General features: G+C 35.6%; 1 protein-coding gene across 2 annotated transcripts in view; it reads right to left on the reverse strand.

The window, feature by feature from the left end:
* APLF (aprataxin and PNKP like factor) overlaps nucleotides 1-23,504 on the reverse strand; it is an 84,099-nt gene that overhangs the window by 35,164 nt on the left and 25,431 nt on the right. For both annotated transcript variants that reach the window (XM_060026460.1, XM_060026461.1), the window contains exons 3-6: nucleotides 22,812-22,984; nucleotides 13,485-13,629; nucleotides 12,819-12,951; nucleotides 4,203-4,387 (exon numbers count right to left, since the gene is read on the reverse strand). In XM_060026460.1, coding sequence (XP_059882443.1) covers nucleotides 4,203-4,387; nucleotides 12,819-12,951; nucleotides 13,485-13,629; nucleotides 22,812-22,984 — 636 coding nt within the window. The remainder of the gene's footprint in view (nucleotides 1-4,202; nucleotides 4,388-12,818; nucleotides 12,952-13,484; nucleotides 13,630-22,811; nucleotides 22,985-23,504) is intronic.

Genomic DNA, 23,504 nt, shown 5'->3' on the forward strand with positions numbered 1-23,504 from the left:
CAGGGTTTTGCTGAGGGTCCTTCTTATTTCTCACAAATCCCAAAGGCTGATCTGGATTATATAAAGTTCCCTAGAGGTTCTACTTTGTTGCAATATGTGGATGATTTGCTTCTTTGCTCTCCTTCTCAATCATCCTCACAGGAAGACAGTATTCACTTGCCAAAGTTTTTAGCCTGAAAGGGACATAAGGTTGTCAAAGAAAAATTGCAGTTTGCCCAAACCCAGGTTCAATATTTAGGGCATCTGATATCAGAACAAAAGCTACATGTAGATCCAGATACACTTCATGATGTCCTAAGTTTTCCCAAACTCCAAACTAACCGCCAACTGCAAAGTTTTCTCAGGATAGTTGGTTACTGCCAAAATTGAATTCCAAATTTCTCTCTTATGGCCAAACCTCTGTATGCTTTATTAAACAATAACAACCATGACTCAAACTTATGGGAAGAACCAAACAATATAGCCTTTAAGGCCTTAAAGTTGAGTCTGATGAACCCGCCTGCCCTTGAGAATCCCAATTATCAAATTCTCTCTTTTCCTTTTTGTATATGAAAAGGAAGAGAATGTCCTTGGCGTACTCACCCAAAACCACGGGGTCCACCATCAACCCACACTGCATTATTGCCAATAACTGGACCCTGTGGCACAGGGATATCCCGCTTGCCTTAAAGCCATTATGGCCACTGCCCTTTGGGTTAAGGCCACCAAGAAAACTGTGGGATCCCCTCTAACTATTTTTGTACTTCATGCAGTAGAAGCCCTCCTGAATTCTCATCATCCTCAATATTTCTCAGCCAGCTGCCTCACCTCCTATGAAGGAAGTCCTTTTGTTAACTGCTCCTCGCATAACTCTTTTATGCTATCATAACCTTAACCCTGCTACTCTTCCCCCCTCTGTCACGGAAGAAGTCCCTCTTGACTGCTTAACACTGACTGATCACCTCCTGACTCCTCATGATGATTTACAGGAAAGATCTCTCAGTAACACTGGCTTCTCATGGTTCACTGATGTTCTTATTTAAAAGGTAACAATGGCAAATATTATGTTGGGTATGCTTGGCAACTCCTTTTGATGTTGCTGAGGCAGCATCTTTGGCCCAACAGGCTGAATTATACACTCTCAAATGGGCTTGTACTTTAGCTAAGGGCAAAACTGCCAATATTTATACTGATGGTACACACTTTAAGAGTAGCTCATGATTTTGGAATACTGTGGAAGCAACGTGGCTTCCTTACTTCTAGCGGAAATAAAATTTTAAATGGCTCTTATGTTCAGGAATGCAATATTTTTATCTGCCACTTTAGCTATTACTAATATTCCAGGGCATTCTAAACTTTACTCTATGGGAGCTAAGGGAAATCACTTTGCTGACATTTCTGCAGGGAATGCTGCCCTGAAAGGGGCTAACAGCATTCTGTTGGTCCAAAGGAACATTTCCCCAGATGATAACTTAGAAAAACTGGCTAAAGAAACCCAACAACTGGCCTCAGAAAAGGAAAAACAAGATCAGAAATTCAAAAATTATTGGTTTGATAAAAAGAGAAAGCTCTGGTTTAGACTAACTAACAACCCAGTCCTACTGGAGACTCTAAAATCCCCATTCAGCACCCCTGTACATGCATTAAACCACTGGTCTACTGACAAAATGACAGCATTCATGAATCAGTATTGATGGGGAAACATTGACAAATCCACCAAAAGTATCTACCTCACTTGTCCCACTTGTCTGAAATACAACCCAAAGAAGTCTGTTTGTACTGCTTCTAAACAATTTAAACTGTCCAATGGACCACTCAAGTCTGACAACTTGCTCTGGCTCATGGATATAAATATGTTTTAGCAATGGTCTATGTGTTTTCGCATACAGACAGGCCTCCCTTGCAGGCAGGCTACTGCTTCTTCTGTGGTTAAGGTCCTTTTAGAAAAGAGTATCCCTACCTGGGGAATTCCTCTCAAATTTCATGGTGATCAAGGAACACATTTTACTGATCAGGCACTTCAACAAGTCTGCTATTTAGCCAGTTTTACAACACTTTCACTGTGCTTTCCACTCTCAATTCTCGTTTAGGTGAATGCGCTAATGGCATTATTATGACTCAACTGGCAAAATTTGTAAAGGCCCTCCAGATACCTCGCCATTGGTCCTTCTAAATCTCAGATCCACCCGTTTTGGAACTCATAAAGCTCTCACCCTTTAAGACAGCCACAGGATGCTCAATGCACTTGGCTCTTGCTTCTTTTGACTCACAACTGGTAAGAGGAGAGATACTCCGATATTGCAAAGGCCTAATTGCTTCTATTAAAAATAACCATGTTTTGGTAGAGCAATCTTTTCATAGTGTACTTGTGGGAGATGATGACATTAAACATCACTTGGCAACCTGGATATTTCGTCTATTGGAAAGAAACACCTCCAGAAGAACTCTCTTCAACCTCACTGGAAAGGCCCCTATCAGGTACTGCAAACCAGCCCTTGTGCTGCCAAACTCCAAGGAGTGGACTCTTGGATTAATGTGACACACTCAAAACTGCACTGAACCCTGACTGGCCCTGCACATCATCTGATGACCTGAAGGTAAAGATTTCCCATAATTGAAGCCACATCTGATGAGACAGCTTTCCCAAGATATCCAGACCAGGCCTGTTGGAACCTTGTCTGCCAAATCTCTGATGATGACATAACACTTCAGATGCTCTCCAATCTCTATGATCTTTATAACATAGAGACTTTAGATTAAAAGTGCCTGAAAATTCTTCCTCCTACCTCTCCTTGATACTTGAATGTGACTTCAATAGGTTTCCAATCTGTACTTTCTCTCCAATGTGAGACACCACACCCAGCAAAGGCCCCTCCTGGCATTAAGGGACAAAAAGCCACTGAAACCAGAAAACCTGATTCTTGATCAGCAGTGCTTTCAGAGAAAGACCTTGATCAAAAGGGGTAAAATGTAAAATATTAACAAACAGAAACTTCAGTTAAATAGAGTTGGGAGACCAGAAGGCAGAGCTCTCATGCCCTGTGATGACAGCAGAGCACAATATGAAAAAGAAAGACTCCTCTTCCTTCCTGGCAAGGACTCAGCCAATGAAAAACCATGGACTCTGTTTACTACAGCCCTCCCAACTTCCTTTTCCCCTCTCTAAAAGCATTCTCCTTCCCTTGCTGTGCAGGAACTTGCACGTGGCTCATCCAAACTGCACTGATGACCTTATTAAGCCTTTATAGCCAATATATGAGTCAGAACACATTTTGTTTTCATTTATTAAACTTGACTCCATAAGTAAGCAAAGGAGTTGAGCCTATAGTGATTATACCCCACTTCTCTAGCTTGAGGAAAGGATCCAGTGAGAAGCAGGATCTCCTCTAATGGGAGAGGAGGCAAGAGTGAGGGGAGAACTGTAAAAGGTCTGACTCTCTGGGATAACTGCTGGAATTTCCATCAATCCAGTGCATGCTATTCTAAAACCAATCCTACTCCTATGGCTCTCAATGAGACTAAATAGATGGGGACCCACAAAGCTTAGCCATCGGTCTACAAGGATCATGAAAACTGTCATCTAAAGCCACCCTACTCCTGAAAGGAAGAATACCTGATCTTTTTGTCCTAGGGCCATCTCTCTCTCTCTTTTTTTTCCCCTTCTCTCTCTCTTCTTAAATTCATCCAATAAATAGGCCTCATTTTCTTAGAGTATCCAGTACCAAAGAATGCTTCAGTCAGCCAAACAATTCTAGTGACTTAGCAAAAACTGAAAGAGGAAAGAAAAGATTTATAAATACTGCAAGTTAGCCCAGAAGTAATCCTGCAACAGGCTGTTAAGAACTGCCCATTTGTTGTTCCTCTCTTCACACTTATCAAGAAGGTAGTTACAGGCAGTCTGAGAATGACCAATAGAATAGAAGAAACCAGATTTTCAAAATGGAGGTACCAAATTATGACCAAAGTCAAGTGGTATCCACCTTTTTTTCAGTCTGAAAATGTCTAAATTAAAAGCTTTGTTTTCTACATTGCAAGTGCTATATTAAAGATTAGTTTCAGTAAGCCAAAAACAAACAAAAGAAAAACTGGGGCTAGTTTTTATCTTGATAAACTCAATATAAAAAGCATTTTTGGTTTTTCCTTGATATATACAGCATATAACTATTCCTAACTAGAACACCTGATGAAGAAAATAATCAAATTATGAATTTTTAAAAAATCACCTTGGATGAAATGACAGACTCTTCCTGGTCAGCATTTTTGCACTTTTTTCCTGTGTCTTGCTCTGCTGATATACTTTCTGTACTTCCTGATGAAATTAATCGCTTTTTTCCTTGCTGTGTGATGTTTACTTGGGTTTTGTCTTTGCAGATTCCTTCTTTTCCACTTTCTTGGATTACATTATTATCTTAATCACACACAAGTATATAAACACAAAGAAAAAGAAGAAAATTATCTCCTGTACCTTCAAATGTCAATAATCCATACCAAAAAAAAAAAAAAGACAGAAGGAAAGAAAAAGGATAAAAGAGCAAGTAAATTTAAAGTTCTATTTATATTAAGGCCAATCTCCAATCTGAAAATGCATATTTGCAAATCTCGAAAAGTATTAAGCAGCACCATGGCCAAGAGCTCCAGCCCTGAAGTCATCCTGGCCAAGATGCTAATGTGGGCAGGCTCCATCCTCTAACTGTTTCACCTCACCTTTCTCAACTTTGGTTTCATCATCTAGAAAAAGGGAGTTATAATAATAACTGATGGAGTTATTAGGAGGAGTAAATGAGGTAAGATACATAAACTCTCAGAGTACCACATGTATGTTAGTTATCATATACATTTTTTTAAATTTTGGCATTGAATTTCTCTAACAGAAAATCTGACATATAACTATCCAATGAATTTTACATACACTTACTGAGCCTCTATCATCCACAGTGAGGAATACAACTTAAGTTACCTTAGATACAGATTAAGTACCTAAAATAACTGAAAAGGAAGAGCAACCTCTACAAACTTCACTGATAAAGAAAACAAGTCTCAACAACAATGGACACTGCATTGCCATAATACTTATTCAAGGTTCAATGTAGTGGGGAAACTTAAATCAGCATCATATTTTGTTAACAAATTCATGAATTGTCTAATCAGAAAAGAAAAAAGATCTGCTTATTTTAAGAGGAAAATCTTCATGGTTAGTTGTCTTTCTCCTCTACTTCATGAGGGCAGAGACTTTCTGTGCCTTGTTCATTGTCCCCCATTTTGTGTCTCTAGTATCTAGACCTATGCCTAACACAAAACTGATACTCAATGAATATGTTTGAGTAATTGAATTGTTAGCATACACAGAAATTGTCCAAAGATCCTTTGAGAGACTGGATACAGGTATGTAAGGCAACCTGTAGTCACTATTTTAATGTTCTAAAGCAAAGGTTAGCAAACTTCTGTAAAAAGCCAGAGAATAAATATTTTAAGCACTGTGAGCCATATAATATTTGTCACAACTACCCAACTCTGCCTTGTAGTGTGAAACCAGCCATAGACAATACATACATGGATGAGTATGGCTATGTTCCAATAAAACTTTCTTTACAGAAACAGGCAGTGGGCTGAATTTGGCTCATGGGCTGTAGTTTGCTCAGAGCTGTTCTAAAGGATATTCAAATGCCCTGAAATGACACACCCTCATTAAACTCAGAAAAGAAATACTAATAGAATACTGTCCATATTATTGAACAGGAAAATCACTGAACCAATATAAAAGTAATGTATTTATCAAAGGAAACTTATGAAAAAACTAATAACTAAACTCAGCCTCAATTGTTTAAATCTTTGTTTTGAATCTAAATTAGGGAACATTTCACATCATTTTAGAAACTGGCAGAAATAGGACTAAATAAAACTGACTATACAGTTTGGTGAAGCAAATGACCAAATATTACAACAGTTATGAATTAGTGAAACCAAGGGAAATAATCAACTATGATACTGTTTACTATGCTAGGAACTAAAAAACTGTATATTAAATAAGGCACAGCTTTTCCACAAATGACAGTTCACCACATTCCAAGTGTCACAGATGTATATAAAATTCTAAAATTAAATATATATATATTTAAAATATCCAATTCTTTAAAATTCCAAATGATATACTACAAATATCCCTTCTAGGGACCAGAGCTCTTTTTTTTTTTTTTTTTTTTTTTTTTGCATAGGAAGAAGTCATTTTGATACTGTTAAAATGTTCTTCACAAAGTGTACATAAAATATGTAAGTTAATTGGCTCGTAACAATCTTTATATCTGGCATATAAAATATTTTTCTAAATCCAGGATAGGTATACTTAAATGATAGAAATATAAAAGAAATTAGCTATTAGAGCAAATCAGTTTATTTTAAACAATTACTAACTGCATTTACTTACATGATCAGTTACACTAATACTATATGAATACTAGATCAACTATATGCATATATGTCATTAAAATCACAACCATCCAATTTTATCTTCCAAAGAAACCACTCCTAACAGTTATAGTAACAATTTGATGCATATCCTTCTCAACTTTTTCATAAGTATAAGCAAATATATTTACAAATACATAAATATATACAGGGCTAAAAGTATACATGCTATTATTTCTCTGGGATAAATACCTAGAATTGGAATTTCTGGACCAAAATGTTTTATACATTTAAAGATCTAAGAGATATTGGCAAATATCTCTATTTAATGTCTCTAAATAACTTTAAAAGGCTATACCAACTTATACTTCCACCAACCATGTTTGCTGATACCCATTGTGGTCAGTACTGAATATTATCAATTGCTTAGATTTTGATGAGCTTAATAAACAGAAACTGGTATCTGGTTGTTTTAATTTACATTTCCCTATCTGATAGTAGTCATATATTTATTGGCTGTTTGTATTTATTCTTCTGTAGTACAGCATATAAAATGCCCCAAATTTCTACCAAGTTCTTTCTTTTGTGTTACTAAGTAGACAATCATTAAAAACCTTCTATCTATTTTATAACTGTGACAGATAATATCTCCCAGTATATTGTTTGTCAGTCTGCTATTTGCCTCTGACTTCGTTTACAGTGTGTTTTGCATTAAAATTTTTTTTTACCTTTAATCTAAATAGATCTGCCAAATTTTCCCTTATGGTTCTAGGCTCCCCATCATCTTAAGAAAGTCTCCCAGAAGTAATAAAAAATATTTCCCCATATTTTCTTCAAATGCCTTAATAGTTTCAATTTTTACATTGGTTATTAATTCAATAGAAGTTTATTTATGAATATGGCATGAGCAGTGAGTGCTCTATTATTATTTCTTCCAAATGGAAAGCTGATTCTCCCAACATCATATTTAATAATGATGCATCCTTTCCCCATCAATTTAACTGATAATTTCTTATATATTAAATGTGTGTTATTCTAATCTGCTTTGGGGTGTTTCATTCTTTTTTACTGGTCTAACTTACCTATTCCTATGCCAGAACTATCAACTACTAAAAGTAGGCACCAGCCTAGATTGTGAAAAAGGAAAGTTCTATAAAGAAATGAATATTTCTGTCATTCAGACTGTCCTTGAGCATATATAAAAAATCTCCTAATGCACTTTATACAATGCTGACATAGTTCTAATGTCAAAATCTGACATGGATGGCACAAATGGAGAAAAATACTAACCACACTTATGAATATAGATACAAACGTCCTAAACTAAATATCAGCAAACCTAGCACAGCATGAAAATAATAAGTCACCACAATAAAATTAACTTATTCCAGGAACACAAGCATGGTACAACATTAGGAAATCTACCAACATCATTAATTACATTATCATATGAAAATGCAGGACTGTTTCTATAACAAAATTTCTTTTCAAAGAATTCAACAGTTATTCCTGAAGGAATCAGTCAATCACCCTAAACATGATGAGTATCAGAATCAAATACCAATCATATTAAGTGCTGAAACACTAACAGAATTACTGTTAAAATCAGGAATACAGATGCCAATTTTATCCATTTTTATTTAAAATTTATAGGATCTAACTTATGAAATAAATGTTTTTAAAAGCAGTAAATAGATCAGAAGAGCCAAAATTATCATAATTCTGTAGATATGACCATACAGCTAGAAAATCCAAGAGGCTAAAAAATGATTAGAATTAGATCATTTAACAAGGATGAAGTAAATGTTTATAAAGAATAAGAAGAGCTTTAAGTAAACTGAACCATAATCAAATTAAACAATGTCAGTTAAATATTTATAATGTGTATTGAGTTGTCAAACAGAAAATATTCAGAGTACAAAATTAAGTGTAAACTAAATGGTTTGGGGACTACTTACTACTTCAACCTTTATCAGCATGTGCCATTTTTCATAACTCCATGTTGGAGGATTAGAAGATGGGGAAAGAATACTAAAGCGTTGCATGATAACCAGTGAAAATATAAAAGCTGCCTTTTCAATCTAGCAAGAGTGTCATACCCTAGGAGTTCTAACTTGTCCTGGGGTCTAGAAGGTTGAGGAAGCAAATGGAAGCAAAGAGAGGGGAGGCTCTAATACCCTTTGCCCAAATATTTATATTCACTTACCAATCACTAAGGGACATGGAAAAATTTTAGCCCAGGCCTGAGAAGCTCATGATAACATCTAAGGGCTAGTAGCTGGGGACCCAGAAAAGTAAATAAATTAGAAGTATACTGGTTGAAAGACAGAAAGGATAGCCTGATCACAGCAAACATTCACGTACATATAAGAATTAAACTAACAGTTAAACTGAGAAAAGATCTAGGAAAGAATGCAAGGGCATATTAATAAAATAAAAAGCAAAACCCAAACCAAACCAAACCCCCAAAGCATACAGAGGGTAAATTCAGGTGGCCATCCAGGTATAGTGGTATGGTTCAGAGCATGGGCTTCAGAGCCAGACAGAACTAGGTCTCAATTATAGCTCTGGCATTTATTATGATCTTAAATAAGTTAGTTAACATCAGTTAACATTATTATTTGTCCTGTAATTAATGTCACAGATGGTTCCAAAATATCAAGACGGTTTCAGATAGTCTAAATAAAGATCAATGAACACAACAGAGTACTAAAGCTGCAAAAGACGTAAGAAAGTATCCTACATCTAAATGAGCCTAAAATGCATCTTGGAAATTGATTTTTCAAAATCATTAGCATCGGTCTATTGACCTGGATGATATATTACTTAAACAAACAGAACAATAACAATAATAAAAACTACACAGCAGAAAAAGTCAAATTATTCCAACCTTTAATTAGCTGGATTCAAGTACGAAACTGTCCTTTACTTCTAGATCTTTCTGTCTTTAAAGGAGTTAAGTAATCTAACTTCGCTTTTTTAAGTATTCCCCCAAAGTCTGAATTTTTAAGACATGCCTGAGTGCAAAGACTTTTTTATCTTATTTTGAAGCGTTAGCATTTTAAGTATATTATGTACTATATAATATTCCTGTCCAAATCAATGTCAAATTACTCTCATTTGTATTTTCAAGGTGAGGTGCCAAAAAAAGTGCTTCTTATTTTATATGGTGCACTTATCAAGTGAAAATTAATGGATATTTGCTTCAAATTTATAATTTGAAGCAAATATATTTTAGACGATTATAAGTCATGTAATAATGGTAGTACAGAAGCAGATAGAGTACAAAATAACTCTGAAAGAAAAGAACTTGTTTGCAAGGAGGCAGTTCACACTGGTCCAAGTTTTGGTCAAATAATATTCTTTCTATATTAGAGAAAAGGTTCTACTGAGGGAAAGTGCTGCCCCCTCTCCACTACCATCCCCCATTCCCGTCCTGCAAACTGAGAAGAACCACACTTAATGAGAAATGTTACTGATAAAAATATATTATACATGTAATGATGGGGGGTGGGGGATTGAAAACCACTGTCCTGGAATAAAACACTTAGCAGGAAATCTTATGATTTAAATACGAAAATTCTCTAGATTAAATCACATCTCCCTTACCACATGATATATAAGCTATTTTTGCCACAAGACCACTCCTATCCTACTACAATCTAAATTAGCATTAAATAAGGAATATTCTGTACACAACATATTTGATCAAAAACTTTAGAAGACTTCTATGACCACCATGCTGAACATGAGAAATAGTAAGAGTCGGAACATTCAACTAACATATATTGTGCTGTTAATTGTACTGTCAATTGTGCTGTTAATTTATAAAAGACAATGTTCAAGGTAAAAAGGCAAATTGACTGAACTGATCATCCCAAACAAAACCATTACAAATTTTAGACAAAGTATTTTTTTAAAAAAACAACTATTTGAAGGCACTAGAGAGTAACCAAAAAGGCAGAAATGACGAGTCTGACCTTGAAAAATTAACTACAGTCTGCAAGGTTTATCAATTTATGGCTTTTTCCCTGAGGGCATCTCCCAATTCGCAGGTGACAGAAAGCTGCAGCCTTACTGGCTTAAGTGCTGGCTGAGTTTGAGGCTAACAGAGTAGGCAGAAAGTTAAAGACAAAATTCCAGAAGGAAGAAAGGCTTAGAGAGCCAAGAACCAATCTACATTTAAAACTGACCCAAATCCCTGGCTGTTGCTAAACTACATGCGCAGAGACTGCAGCTGCTGTCCACACGGAGGACACAGAGTTTAGGGCCTGAATTAAATGCCCATTAAGAAAACAGGAAGTAAATTTCCTATTAGGCCCAGTTAATTGCCTATTAAAATAAAAATATTTATTCAGAGGGATATAAAATCAAAGTCTCTATACTCTATCATTCATAACATCCAATAGCATAAACAAGAAAATGTGACCCATATAAAGGAAAATAAGCAGCCAATTGAAACTAAACCTGAGATGATGAAAAGCTGCAAATAAAATGCAGACTGAATAATACAATGTAGCAAACATTTTAACAATCTTGAATCAATGGGAATACCCAGCAGATGACACAAATCATTGTGGTATCTGCTATAACAGTGAACTATGCTAGGACACTGCTCTCATCTTTGACTCCTTCAGCACGTACCATTGGGTGCCCGTAGTTTTTTGTTTAATTAAATAATTAAATTAATTTTAAACACGCTTACTGTGCTTGTCTTTTACCTTAGACATGACCCCAACAGGTCTGTTTGAAAACCTACTTTAATAAGTCGTCTGTATTGCTTTCAGTATTAAAATGAATAGTATTTTTCTACATATGTAAATAGCACATATTGTAATGGGTGAAACCTAGAGTTGACCAGGAAACAATTTTTCGAAATTTTTTTTTCCACTGTAGTATAAAGGGAGTGCTTTAGCAACATATATCATGATCCTTTAATATTTACACTTTTTGATAAACTAATTTCCTTTCTACAATTTATACCATAGTAATAATAAGAGTAGACTTCTAAGATATTCACAGTTTTTAATTGCACTTATTAATGAAGCTGCAATTTGGGACAGTGAATAAATATTCAATAATAAGATAATTCTTAAATGATGATGTATTAAGACCATGTATTACTGTGGTTGGCAGAATTCTAAAATGAACCCTTCCCAAGATTTCCTGCCCTAATCCCCAGGACTGTGAATAAGATGAGATATCATGCCCATGATTATGTTAGGTTATATGGCAAAATAAATGTTGCACCTATTTTTAAGGTTACAAATCAGTTTATCTTGGGTTAATTAAATGGGAGATTATGTACATGGGCATGATCTAGTCAACAAATCCTTTAGAGCAGAGAGTTTTCTCAGCTAGCCAACGAGGGGAAATTAAAGAGACGCAAAGCTGGAGAAAGGTCTGTTGTGTTATGCTGGCCTTGAAAATGAAATGCAAGAACAGAAAAATGCCCTCTAGGAGCAGAGTGAGCTCCAGCCAACAGTCAGCAGGAAACCAAGTCCTTTAGTCCTCCAACTGCAAGGAAGCAAATTCTCCACAACTGGAATAATCTTCTAAGGGGATTCTCCCATGACACCCAGGTCAGAACCCAGCCTGACAGACACTTGGATTTCTCTTGTGAAAATCTCAACAAACAACTCAGTTGAATCTGCCAGACTTCTCATCTTTAAAACTGTGAGCTAGGGCTTCCCTGGTGGCACAGTGGTTGAGAGTCCGCCTGCCGATGCAGGGGACACGGGTTCATGCCCCAGTCCAGGAAGATCCCACATGCCGCGGAGCGCCTGGGCCTGTGAGCCATGGCCACCAAGCCTGCGCGTCCGGAGCCTGTGCTCCACAACGGGAGAGGCCACAACAGGGAGAGGCCTGCGTACCGCAAAACAAAACAAACTGTGAGCTAGGGCTTCCCTGGTGGTGCAGTGGTTAAGAATCCGCCTGCCAATGCAGGGGACACGGGTTCGAGCCTTGGTCCGGGAAGATCCCACATGATACCGAGCACCTAAGCCAGTGTGCCACAACTACTGAGCCTGAGCTCTAGAGCCCACAAGCCACAACTACTGAAGCCCGCATGCCTAGAGCCCATACTCTGCAACAAGAGAAGCCATCGCAGTGAGAAGCCCGCGCACCACAACGAAGACCCAATGCAGCCATAAATAAATAAATAAATAAACAAACAAACAAATTCATTTAAAAAAACCCTGCGAGCTAATAAATGGGTACTGTTTTAAGCCACTAAAAAATAATCATAATCATAATAATTAGCAGAATGGTGTTTGATAAATGGCATAAAATAATAGTTTATGTTTAAAATTAGACTTCATGAACACATCTAAAGAAATGTTAGGCTAAGTTATACACTTACATAACTGCTATTGTGTCTTCATTTGTTCAGAAAAACTTTCAAATTCTGTTAAATATTTTCCTGAAACAAAACCTACCTCCACTGATGACTGGTACTGAAAGGTTCTGATCACTTAGATTTTCTGTTAACATCCACGCTGGAAGGATTCTTTTCCTCTGGGAAGGGTTTGGCTGTTGCTTACTCAAGTCTCTACTTTCATCTAGGAAAGACTAAAAAGGCACTTATATATGAATTGCTAAAAATAATCCTGCATCCTTAATAAAACCATAAAAATTATTTACTTTGCAGAAAACTACCATTAAAAAAATCCATCTGGGCTTCCCTGGTGGCACAGTGGTTGAGAGTTCGCCTGCCGATGCAGGAGACACGGGTTCGTGCCCCGGTCCAGGAAGATCCCACATGCCACCGAGCAGCTGGGCCCGTGAGCCATGGCCGCTGAGCCTGCATGTCCGGAGCCTATGCTCCGCAACGGGAGAGGCCACAACAGTGAGAGGCCCGCGTACCACACACAAAAAAAAATCCATATGCAACTGTGGACTGAGTTGCTCAAAGTTCTCAAGGAAAGAAATTCAATATCTCTGTTAGTTGAAGTGTTGGTCTAGTGTGATATTCTCTAGAGCTTAACTTAAAAACAGCAAAAGCAGATCAATGCTAGAAATTTTGTCATGATATGTCTAATACCAGTTGTCTTTTCTTTCCTTAAGGAACATGTTATAAATGGATGAGCTCTTAAATTTCTTACCACACTATTTGCAGCGGTCTGGGTCTTTCCTATTTCTGTGCTTCTTTCCAGCTGTGGGGCATCAGGTGTCTCATCAGGCAAATCAATCGAGGAAGATTTTGGCGCTTCATTCAATATATCATCTTCATCATGTATTTGACTGTTTCTATGAAATACAATTGAAATTCATTTATTAATCACTTAAATTTAAAACATTTCTATTGCCTACCATGCCATTATGTGATTCGCCCAAGTACATCTAACTAATGGGTTATGCTACTTTTCTCAGACTTAGGAAGACAAAAAAGCAGATTATAGTATGCTAGAATAAAATATATAGACTAGAATATGTTCCTCATCTTCTGCCCACTCTATCACCATAAAATACATTAATCTTTCCAAAACATGGGCCTAGAAACCACAGCTATTTATAAGATGGGCAATGGCCATCTCTATGAAGGCTTAAGAGTTATTTACTTACTATATAGTATTTGTTCAGATTGTCCATAAAAGTTAAGATCTCCTCCAAGTATCCAAAAAGAAAATGCAAACTGTAAGAACATCAGCTAAGCTAGTTAGGCTCTTGAAGAAAAAAGAAATAAAATCCTGAGGTCAGGTTCACACACAGCTGCTACTGGGGTCCTGGCCAGTGCAGCCACTTGTGAAATCTCCCCAAACTTGTAGTCCGACACAGGAGCATCCACAATCACATGTGGAACATACTAGCAGAACCAATTACCTCCTACTTGCTGCAAAGTGTGGTAAGATCATCCAAAGTTCTGGATCATTATTCTTTATGTATGCATAGAGATGATCCAACAGACTTATCTTTTTTTTGTTTTTTCTTTTTTTTGTTTTTTTTGCGGTACGCAGGTCTCTCACTGCTGTGGCCTCCCCCGCCGCGGAGCACAGGCTCCGGACGCGCAGGCTCAGCGGCCATGGCTCACGGGGCCCAGCCGCTCCGCAGCACGCGGGATCCCCCCAGGCCGGGGCATGAACCTGCATCCCCTGCGCCAGCAGGTGGACTCTCAACCACTGCGCCACCAGGGAAGCCCCAGACTTTTCTTTTTGAAAATTTGAAAATATAGATGGAAATACCACTCAGAAATAAAAAGGAAAAAAGTATGATATGTACATTAACTTGGATGAATCTCAAAGGCAGTTTGCTAAGTGAAAGAAGCCAGACACAAAAAGTACATATCGTATGAATCCATGCATATGTCATTCTGAAGAGGTAAAGCTACAAGGACAGAAATCAGATCAGAAGTCGCCAGAAACAGTGGGTGGCGGAGGGGAATGACCACAAAGAGGCAAGAGGGAATTTTCTGGGGAAATGAAAATGTTCTATATCTCACTGTGGTGGTACTTACATGACTACACAAATTTGTCAAAGTGCATTGAATTATACATTTAAAAGGGGTGAATTTTACTATTGGTAAAATGTTCCTCAGTAAACACTAACATTAAAAAACTTTGTCTAGCTGAGAAAAGAATAATTAATGGCTTGTTTTATTTGTTTTAGTGTATCTTATAGGAATAACCTCCTTCAAAGGCAGACTCAAATTCATGGCAGGAATCAGTCAAAAGAGAACAACTTACTTAGACTAAATTTCCCTGCAACACCACTGTTTTAGTTCATTCAATAAATATTTTTTAAATACCTAGGGTGTGTCAGACACTGTGCCAGGCACTGGGGACTCAGAGTTGAAAATGTATGATTGCATGAAATTGCACTCCCATCACAATATTCAAATCCATTTTACTCACAACACACAGGTGTGCTTCCAAATTCTGATTTTTTTCCTCAAATTTTCTTAATATTTAATTTGAAAAATATTAAGAAACACTCCAGAGAAATGCAATGGTTTTTTACAACTTACAGTGTTACAAATTAAGCAACATCATCCATTCCATTTCTAGTTTTTCTATTCTGGCATAAATTCAAGACTAATACACACACATCCTATAGCCATAGGGAATTTTTATTAATATTTACCAAGAATAAATATAACAACAAAAAAAATCCTATCCCAGAACAAAATTCCAACATTTAGCTTCAAATAGGTCAAAGTGCAAATTATTCTCTTATACTTTTATTTAAATATAAATATTGTCACTGTGATATGGACATATTCTTATATTATCTTCAAATACTTCCTCAAGCAATCAACTATCACAGATTTATAATACAGTGTAATCAGAATTGTTAAAAAATAAGAACTTGGAATTTAATCTAAATACAATATAACAAAGGTAAATGAGTTACCCTTTTCTTTGGTAATAGCTATCAAGACATAATTCACATAATCATGAAATTCATGCTGTTAAAGTATAAAATTCAGTAGTTTTAGTATATTCCAAAGTTGTACAATGATCACCAATATCTAATTTTGGAACATATTCATCACCTCAAAAAGAAATCCCATATGCATCAGCAGTCACTTCCCATTCTCTTCTCCAGCCCCAGCAACTGCTAATCTACTTTCTGTCTCTATAGATTTACATTTTCTGAAACTTCATATAGATGGAATCATACAAGTTGTTTGTATACAGATGTTTTCAATTCTTTTGGGTACATTCCTAGGAGTGCAATTGCTGTGTCACATGTAATTCTGCGTTTAAAATTTTGAGAAACTGCCAGAATGTGTTCCAAACAGGCAGTAACACTTTACAACCCACTACCAAAGCATAAGAGTTCCAATCTCTCCACAACCTCATCAACACTTGTTATTATGTCTTTTTTACCATAGCTACCCTACTGAACGTGAAATGGTATCTCATTGTGGCTCTGATTAGCATTTCACGTTGAGCATCTTTTCATGTGCTTATTGGCCAGTCGGGTATTTTCCCTGAAGAAATGTCTACTCAAATTTAGTATGCATCTTGAAATTGGGTTGTCTTTTTATTACTGTGCTGTAAAAGTTGTTTACATATTCCAGATAGAAGTCCCCTATCAGATACATGACTTGCAAATGTTTCCTCTCCTTCTGTGGGTTGTCTTTTCACTTCCTTGATGGTATCCTTAGAAGCACAGAAGTTTTTAACTGTGATGAAGTCCAATTTATCTATTTTGTTTGCTTGTGTTTTTGTTCTTCTATCTAAGAAATCATTGCCTAATCCAAGGTCACAAAAATTTATACTTGTGTTTTTTTCTAAGCATTTCATAGTTTTAGCTCTTATATTAGGTCTCTGGTGCATTTTAAGTTTAGTTTTTCTATGTTGTGAGGTAGGAGTCTAACTTCATTCTTTTGCATTTGTCCCAGCACCACTTATTGAGAAGGCTACTCTTTTCTCCATTTAAATGTTTTGGCACTCTTGTAGAAAATTAATTGGCCATAGTGTAAGGGTTTATATCTGGACCCTCAACTGTATTCCACTGACCTGTATGTCTTTCTTCACACCAGTACTACACTGTCTTGATTACTGTAGCTTTGTAGCAGGTTTTGAAATTATGAAGTGTGAATCTTCCAACTCTTTTCTTCTTTTTAAAGACTGTTTTGGCAATTAAGTTATTCTTAACTCTTAAAGATATATTCCAAGTTATATTTAAATATAAGTTATATATTTTGTCTTTAATACAAAATGTACTGCTAATATGTACGAGCTGGATCTAAAAGTAAGTTTTAAAATAATTATAAATGAATTGTAAACATGCACACTTTCATATTACAATGGGATTTTCATCAACATTTTATTGTTTTGTCCTGTCCAAAATTAAAGTGATTAAAATTAGCTATTTATATGGAATCTAAGTATTAAGAACTTTAACAATTTGAAAGAAAAATGTAATTTGGTACAAAAGATTTACTTTCCTTTCCTCAACAGTGTTTTAAAGAAAATAATCCCTCGAGAGAGAGAATGTTATACTTCCTTATCAGCAATGAAATTCAGATAAAGAAAATGTTATACAATATTTCATTCATGTATTCAAGAAGCCAATGCCTGCTAAGCACCCACTACTGGGGAAGCAATAGGAATGCAAAATTAATGTTGGTCCTTCTATATGAAATATGTCAAAATTTAATTAGCTAAAATCTAAAACTTTTTTTTGGCTTTCTTACTTTGACTTCTCAAAAAAGTATGGATTTTAGTACTTCTCACAGAATAATTTCATAGAAACATATACAGAAAAGAGTGAAAAATGAACACACTAGAGCTGATATATATGGACCCATATGCTCTCATTGAGTTCATTATGAATGGGATTTATTATACAGAATGTAAACACTACATGAAAAGCATGTTGACATGAGTGAAGTGAGAACCTAAAGAAATGACAAGCTTTTGTACAGTTGTTTTGTTGTTCAAATCTCTTTCTTAAATTCATAACTGGTTGGAAGAAAAAATTTACAATGATATCAGGGGTCCTTACAACTGACACAAAGCACATAGGTTTTCTTTTCTGTTCTTATTCAAATTTAAAAATATTTCAACATGTAGAAATATAGAGAAAATATAATGTATGTATTCTATCTACCTATCTATTAATATAAATACTTCTGTATCCACCACCCAAATAGAAACATTTTGTCACATTTGCTCCAGATTAATTATAAATACAATCAAAGCTTCCTCTGTGTCCAGTCTCAATCTTGTTCCTCTCCCTCTCATCCCTTCTTTGAAGGAAAATTATTCTGATTTTATTATTCACATGCATGTCCTTATACTTTTACTACTATATGTATATATCCATTACTTGTGTATATATATATACACATAATGTATATATTATTCATGAAGTAATCCAAATAATCCATAATACACAGGTATAATATGTAATATATATCTATATACAAACGGTGTATGCTTTATATATATGTAATCTTTTTGGGTTTTTTTTCCTCAACATTACATTGTGGAGATTTATCCACATTTTAACCTGGAGCTCTCTCTAGTTCATTCACTTTCACTCCATTTTAAAACTACACCAAATTTATTTAGCCACTCCCCAAGTGTCTTCACTATTAGAATGACTGCTATAGTAAGCTTTCTTATACAGTCAGGAAAGTCAGTAAGAGCTATAGTCCTAGTCAGCTTGTATTTGAATTCTCTGTCACATATTAGCTATGAGACCTTGGGCAAGTCTCAAACCTTCTGCGTCTCAGTTTCCTAATCTGTAATATAGGGATTTTAACAGTACCTATTCCTTATAAAGATGGTTGTGAAGATTAAAAAGTTCATACGTGTAAATCTTACACAACAGTACAACGGTGTTTTTATGAGGTAGACACTACAAAATGGAGCTAGTTCTAAAATATATGAGAATCCCAATGGTATCAAAAAATGTCTAAAGTATACTTCAATACTTCCACAGTCTAAGACATGGTTCACTCCCCCTTGCTAGAGGATAGCAGCCTTTCTTTGTCTGGAGACCAGGCAGCTGCCTCCTAATGGTATACGTGTCATGATGATACTTGCCTTCCTCAAGACCTGCCCTCCCACCCCTCGTGGCTTCTATTCCAATAACCAAGGTCAACTCATCATTACCTGACTAGAAAAGTACTGTCCCTACTTCAACAGGAAAGCAAATATTTACTAAAGAGCTACAGGACCTGGTTAATATGTACTGACAGAAACCAGAAGACCATGCCCAAGAATAGATCTTGAAGATGCTAAAACAGGGGATGCAGAATAAAACTGGAAAAAAAAACACTGCAACCTGTCCTGCAACCTGGGATTTAAGGTACTGGCAAGGACACCTGAAGCCAGTCGTAATATACAGCTGAAATGGCTTGTTCATGCTTGGAAAAAGAATATGTTTACAGTAAATAGGGTAGAAATAGAGAATGCCCTGGCATGATACTGAAAAGGGGGTCAATAGGCTCTAAGAGGTGGGCATGCTAAAATGGACTTATTACATGAGACTAGAGAATCCCCCACCTGACCATGTTCCCCAGAAGGGCCCAGAACACTAAGCTATATACTAGTGAGGCAGTGTTGAAGAGCTCAATGGTAACTGCCTCTATAGGTCAATGTTGATGGTAGGAGAGGCTGCCAAGAACAAGGCTCTTTAGCATCAATGGAGATGACAGCATTCTAGAATTGCAGAGGCCAGGTGGTTAGCATTTAACTATCAGAGGCTAAGTGGACATTATTTGCATAACAGTCAGCAAAGTTGTAATGGCACTGATCTATAAGCACCTTTAACAATGGCTATCCACCTAGCTGGAGATTACATTGCCCAGCTTTCCTTGCAACTCCGTGTAGCCATGTGCCAAACAACCCGATCAAAACGTGGGCAGAAGACTTAAATAGGCATTTTTCCAAAGAAAACATACAGATTACTAACAGGAACATGAAAAGTTGCTTAACATCACTAATTATTAGAGAAATGCAAATCAAAACACCATGAGATATCACTTCACACCTGTCAGAATGGCTATCTTCAAAACGTGTACAAATAACAAGTGTTGGTGAGGATGTGGAGAAAAGGGAACCCTTGTGCACTGTTTAAGACTATAAATTGGTGCAGCCACTATGGAAAACACTACAGAGGTTCCTCAAACAACTAAAAATAGAACTACCATATGATCCAGCAATCCCACTCCTGGCTACATATCCTAGAAAAACAAAAACACTAATTCGAAAAGATACATGCACCCTGATGTTCATAGCAGCACTATTTACAACAGCCAAGATATGGAAGCCCAAGTGCCCATCAACAGATGAATGGCCTGTTGTTATACAAAGATACATACATACATACATACATACATACATATATATATATATACACACACACACACACACACACACACACATACACACACATACACACACACACACACACACACAATGGAATATTACTCATCCATAAAAAAGAATAAAATTCTGCCATTTGCAACAATATGCAGGGACCTAGAGAGTTTTACATTAGTGAAATAAGTCAGACAGGGAAAGACAAATACTGTACGTTATCACTTATATGTGGAATCTAAAAAATACAACAAATGAACGTATATAGCAAAACAGAAAGAGACTCACAGATATAGAAAACAAACTAGTGTATACCACTAGGGAGAGGGAAGGGAGGATGAGCAAGATAGTGTTATGGGATTAAGAGATAAAAACTACTGTGAATAAAATGGATAAGCGAAAGGATATATTGTACAGCACAGGGAATTACAGCCATCTCTCAGTAATAACTTTAAACGGAGTATAATCTATAAAAATACTGAATCACTATGCTGTACACCTGAAACTAATATAATATTATAAATCAACTATAATTTTTAAAACGACAGAGAATATATCCAGCACCCCCAAAAAGCTCCCTTGTGGCCCCCCTTCCTAGTCAATCCTCCAGAAATAAACATTGATAGATTAGTTTTCTTATAATAGAACGCAATATAAATGTAACTATACAGTAGGTATTGTTTTATGCCTTGCTTCCTCAGGATTTTCTAAATAGACAATCATGTCATCTGCAAATAAAGACAGTTTTGCTTCTTTCTTTCCAGTATGATGCACTTTATTTCTTTTTCTTGCTTTACTGGACTGGTTAGGACCTCCAGTCAACATGGAATAGAAGTTGTGCAAATGGATATCTTTGTTTTGTTCCCAACTGTAGGGAGAGAACTTTTCAATACCTCACTACTAAGTATTTTTTTATAGGAAGGAAATTTCCTTCTTTTCCTAGTTTTCTCTAAGGTTTTTTTAACAGGTATTAAATTTTTGTCACAATTGTTTTTAGGCATCTACTGGAATGACAGTTCTTTAATCTGTTATAGTGAATTTCACTGATTGGTTTTTTTTTTTATATATATGATAAATTCACCTTGCATTTCTCAGACAAATTTCACTTGGTCATAGTGTATTAAAATCTATTTCACACATTGCTGGGTTTGACTTCTAAATATTTTGTTTTAAGGAATGTGGGTTTGTATTTACTTTTCTTGTAATGTTCTTGTCTGATTTTGGTATCAGGATTATGGAAGCTTCATAAAATGAGTGGGGAAGTGTACTCTCTTCTATTTTGGAGAAAAAAGTATAATATTGGTATTATTTGTACCTTGTAAGTTTAAGAGAAATCACTAGTGAAGTTCCTTGCAGGAAATTCTTAAATCGGGAACTCAGTTTCTTTAATGGACATAGGATTCATCAGATTTTCTGTTTCTTCCTGTATCAGTTTTGGTAAATTGTGTTTTTCAAGGAACGCATCCATTCATTTAGGCTATCAGTTTTACTGGCATAAAGTTTTACGTAATTATTTCTTCATTATTCTTTTAAGGTCTGCAGGATCAGTAGTGATATTGCCTCTCCCATTCCTGATACTGATAATTTGTGTTTTCCAGCTTCTTTTTCTTGGTAAGCCTTGTCAATTTTATCAATTTTATTAGTCTTTTCAGAAAACTAACTTTAGGCTTTGTTGATCTTCTTTGTTATTTGTCTATGTTCTATTTCATTGATTTCTAGTCCTATTCTTCTTATTGTTTCCTTTTTTCTGTCTATTTTGGGATTAATTTACTCCTGTTTGTCTATCTTCTTAAAATAGAAGCAAAGGGCATCAGTTTTACCTCTTTCTTCTCTTCTAATATAGGCATTTAATATAAATTTCCCTCAAAGGACTACTTTAGATATATTTCACAAATGTTTTTGTTATGTTTTCAGTATTATTCTGTTCAAAATGTTTTCTAATTGCCCTTTTCTCTGGGTTCCAGAGGTTACCTAGGTATGTGCTGTTTAATTTCAAAACACTTGAAGATTTTCCTAGATATTGTATTTTTATTGATTTTTAAATTTAATACCAGTGCCGTCAAAGAACACACTCTATATAATTTTGTCCATCTACTTCTATAGGTCCAGTTTAAGTATTCTATAATTTAAAAACTAAAACAAAGGGGAATAATCTGCTAATGACTGCCTCAACAAAACTAGTGTATTAATTTCAATTTTACATCAGCTATTTATTGTAACCTCATTTCATCCATTTCCCTATTCTATATTTTCTGTTATTTTTATAAGAAATAAGAGTTATACAAGCATAATCTAAAACAGAGGTTAATACCTTAAGAAAATTTTAAAAACTAAAAAAAAAGATTAAGAAAATGTAGTCAGTTTCAAATTAACTATCCTGGTTATTGTTAGATGCGAAATATATTCTAAACACAATGGTAAAAGATACAACATATGGAAGCAATCACTATTGAAGCATAAGTTTCCAAAATCTAATGTTTTCTAGAAAAACACACACACACACACACACACACACACACACACACTCACCATGTAAGACCTATCGCCAATTTAGTTGAATTCTAGAGTGGTGTCTACTGAAGCTTTTGTGGATGACTGAGGAATTAGATTACAAATACCATTACTTAATTGCATTTCATCAGGCAATCTTACCTTAAAGTACATTCCACTTCCGTTTCAGAATGTGTAGACAAAACACGAAAAATGTATTTGTCAACTAATAAAGAGAAACTATCTCCAGGATTCAACCAGTGCCATAGATTTGTCTTCAATGGTAAGAGCTGGCTCTTCTCAGAAGACTGATAAAAGCACGGATTTGTATGTATCTAACAAATTAAAGAAAAAGAATACAGTGATGTAGTAACTTAAAATCATGACTAGTTAAAACTACAACTAAATACGAACTGATTCAAAATTTGTGTCAAAACAATTCTAAGTATAAACTTACACTTAAAAGTCTAATAAATCTGGCACTTCTAAGTATCATAATTATTATCTAAACATAAAAAAATAGTTGTAACATACCTCCCATTTCTCTAGGAATCAAAGAAAAAAGCAAATTTATCAATTAACTGGTTAAAAGATACTTCTATTTTGTTTGAGAGATGACTGGACATTGGAAAGAGAAACATGAAAAATAATTATCAGTATGGAAACTGAGTCCCCCAATTTTGATATCCAAAATTCACTAATCTATTGAAAATTCTCTTCTGCTTATTTTCCCCTAATAATTTCTTACTATGATTAAAAAATGAGAAACTATGGGAAGGAAATTCTTGATCAAATTTCTCAAGCAAACAACATACCTTTTTTCTTTACTCCTCACAGAGGAATCTTCTTATTTTG

This window comes from Delphinus delphis, chromosome 12 (genome assembly GCF_949987515.2).
Source record: "Delphinus delphis chromosome 12, mDelDel1.2, whole genome shotgun sequence".
Lineage (NCBI taxonomy): Eukaryota > Metazoa > Chordata > Mammalia > Artiodactyla > Delphinidae > Delphinus > Delphinus delphis.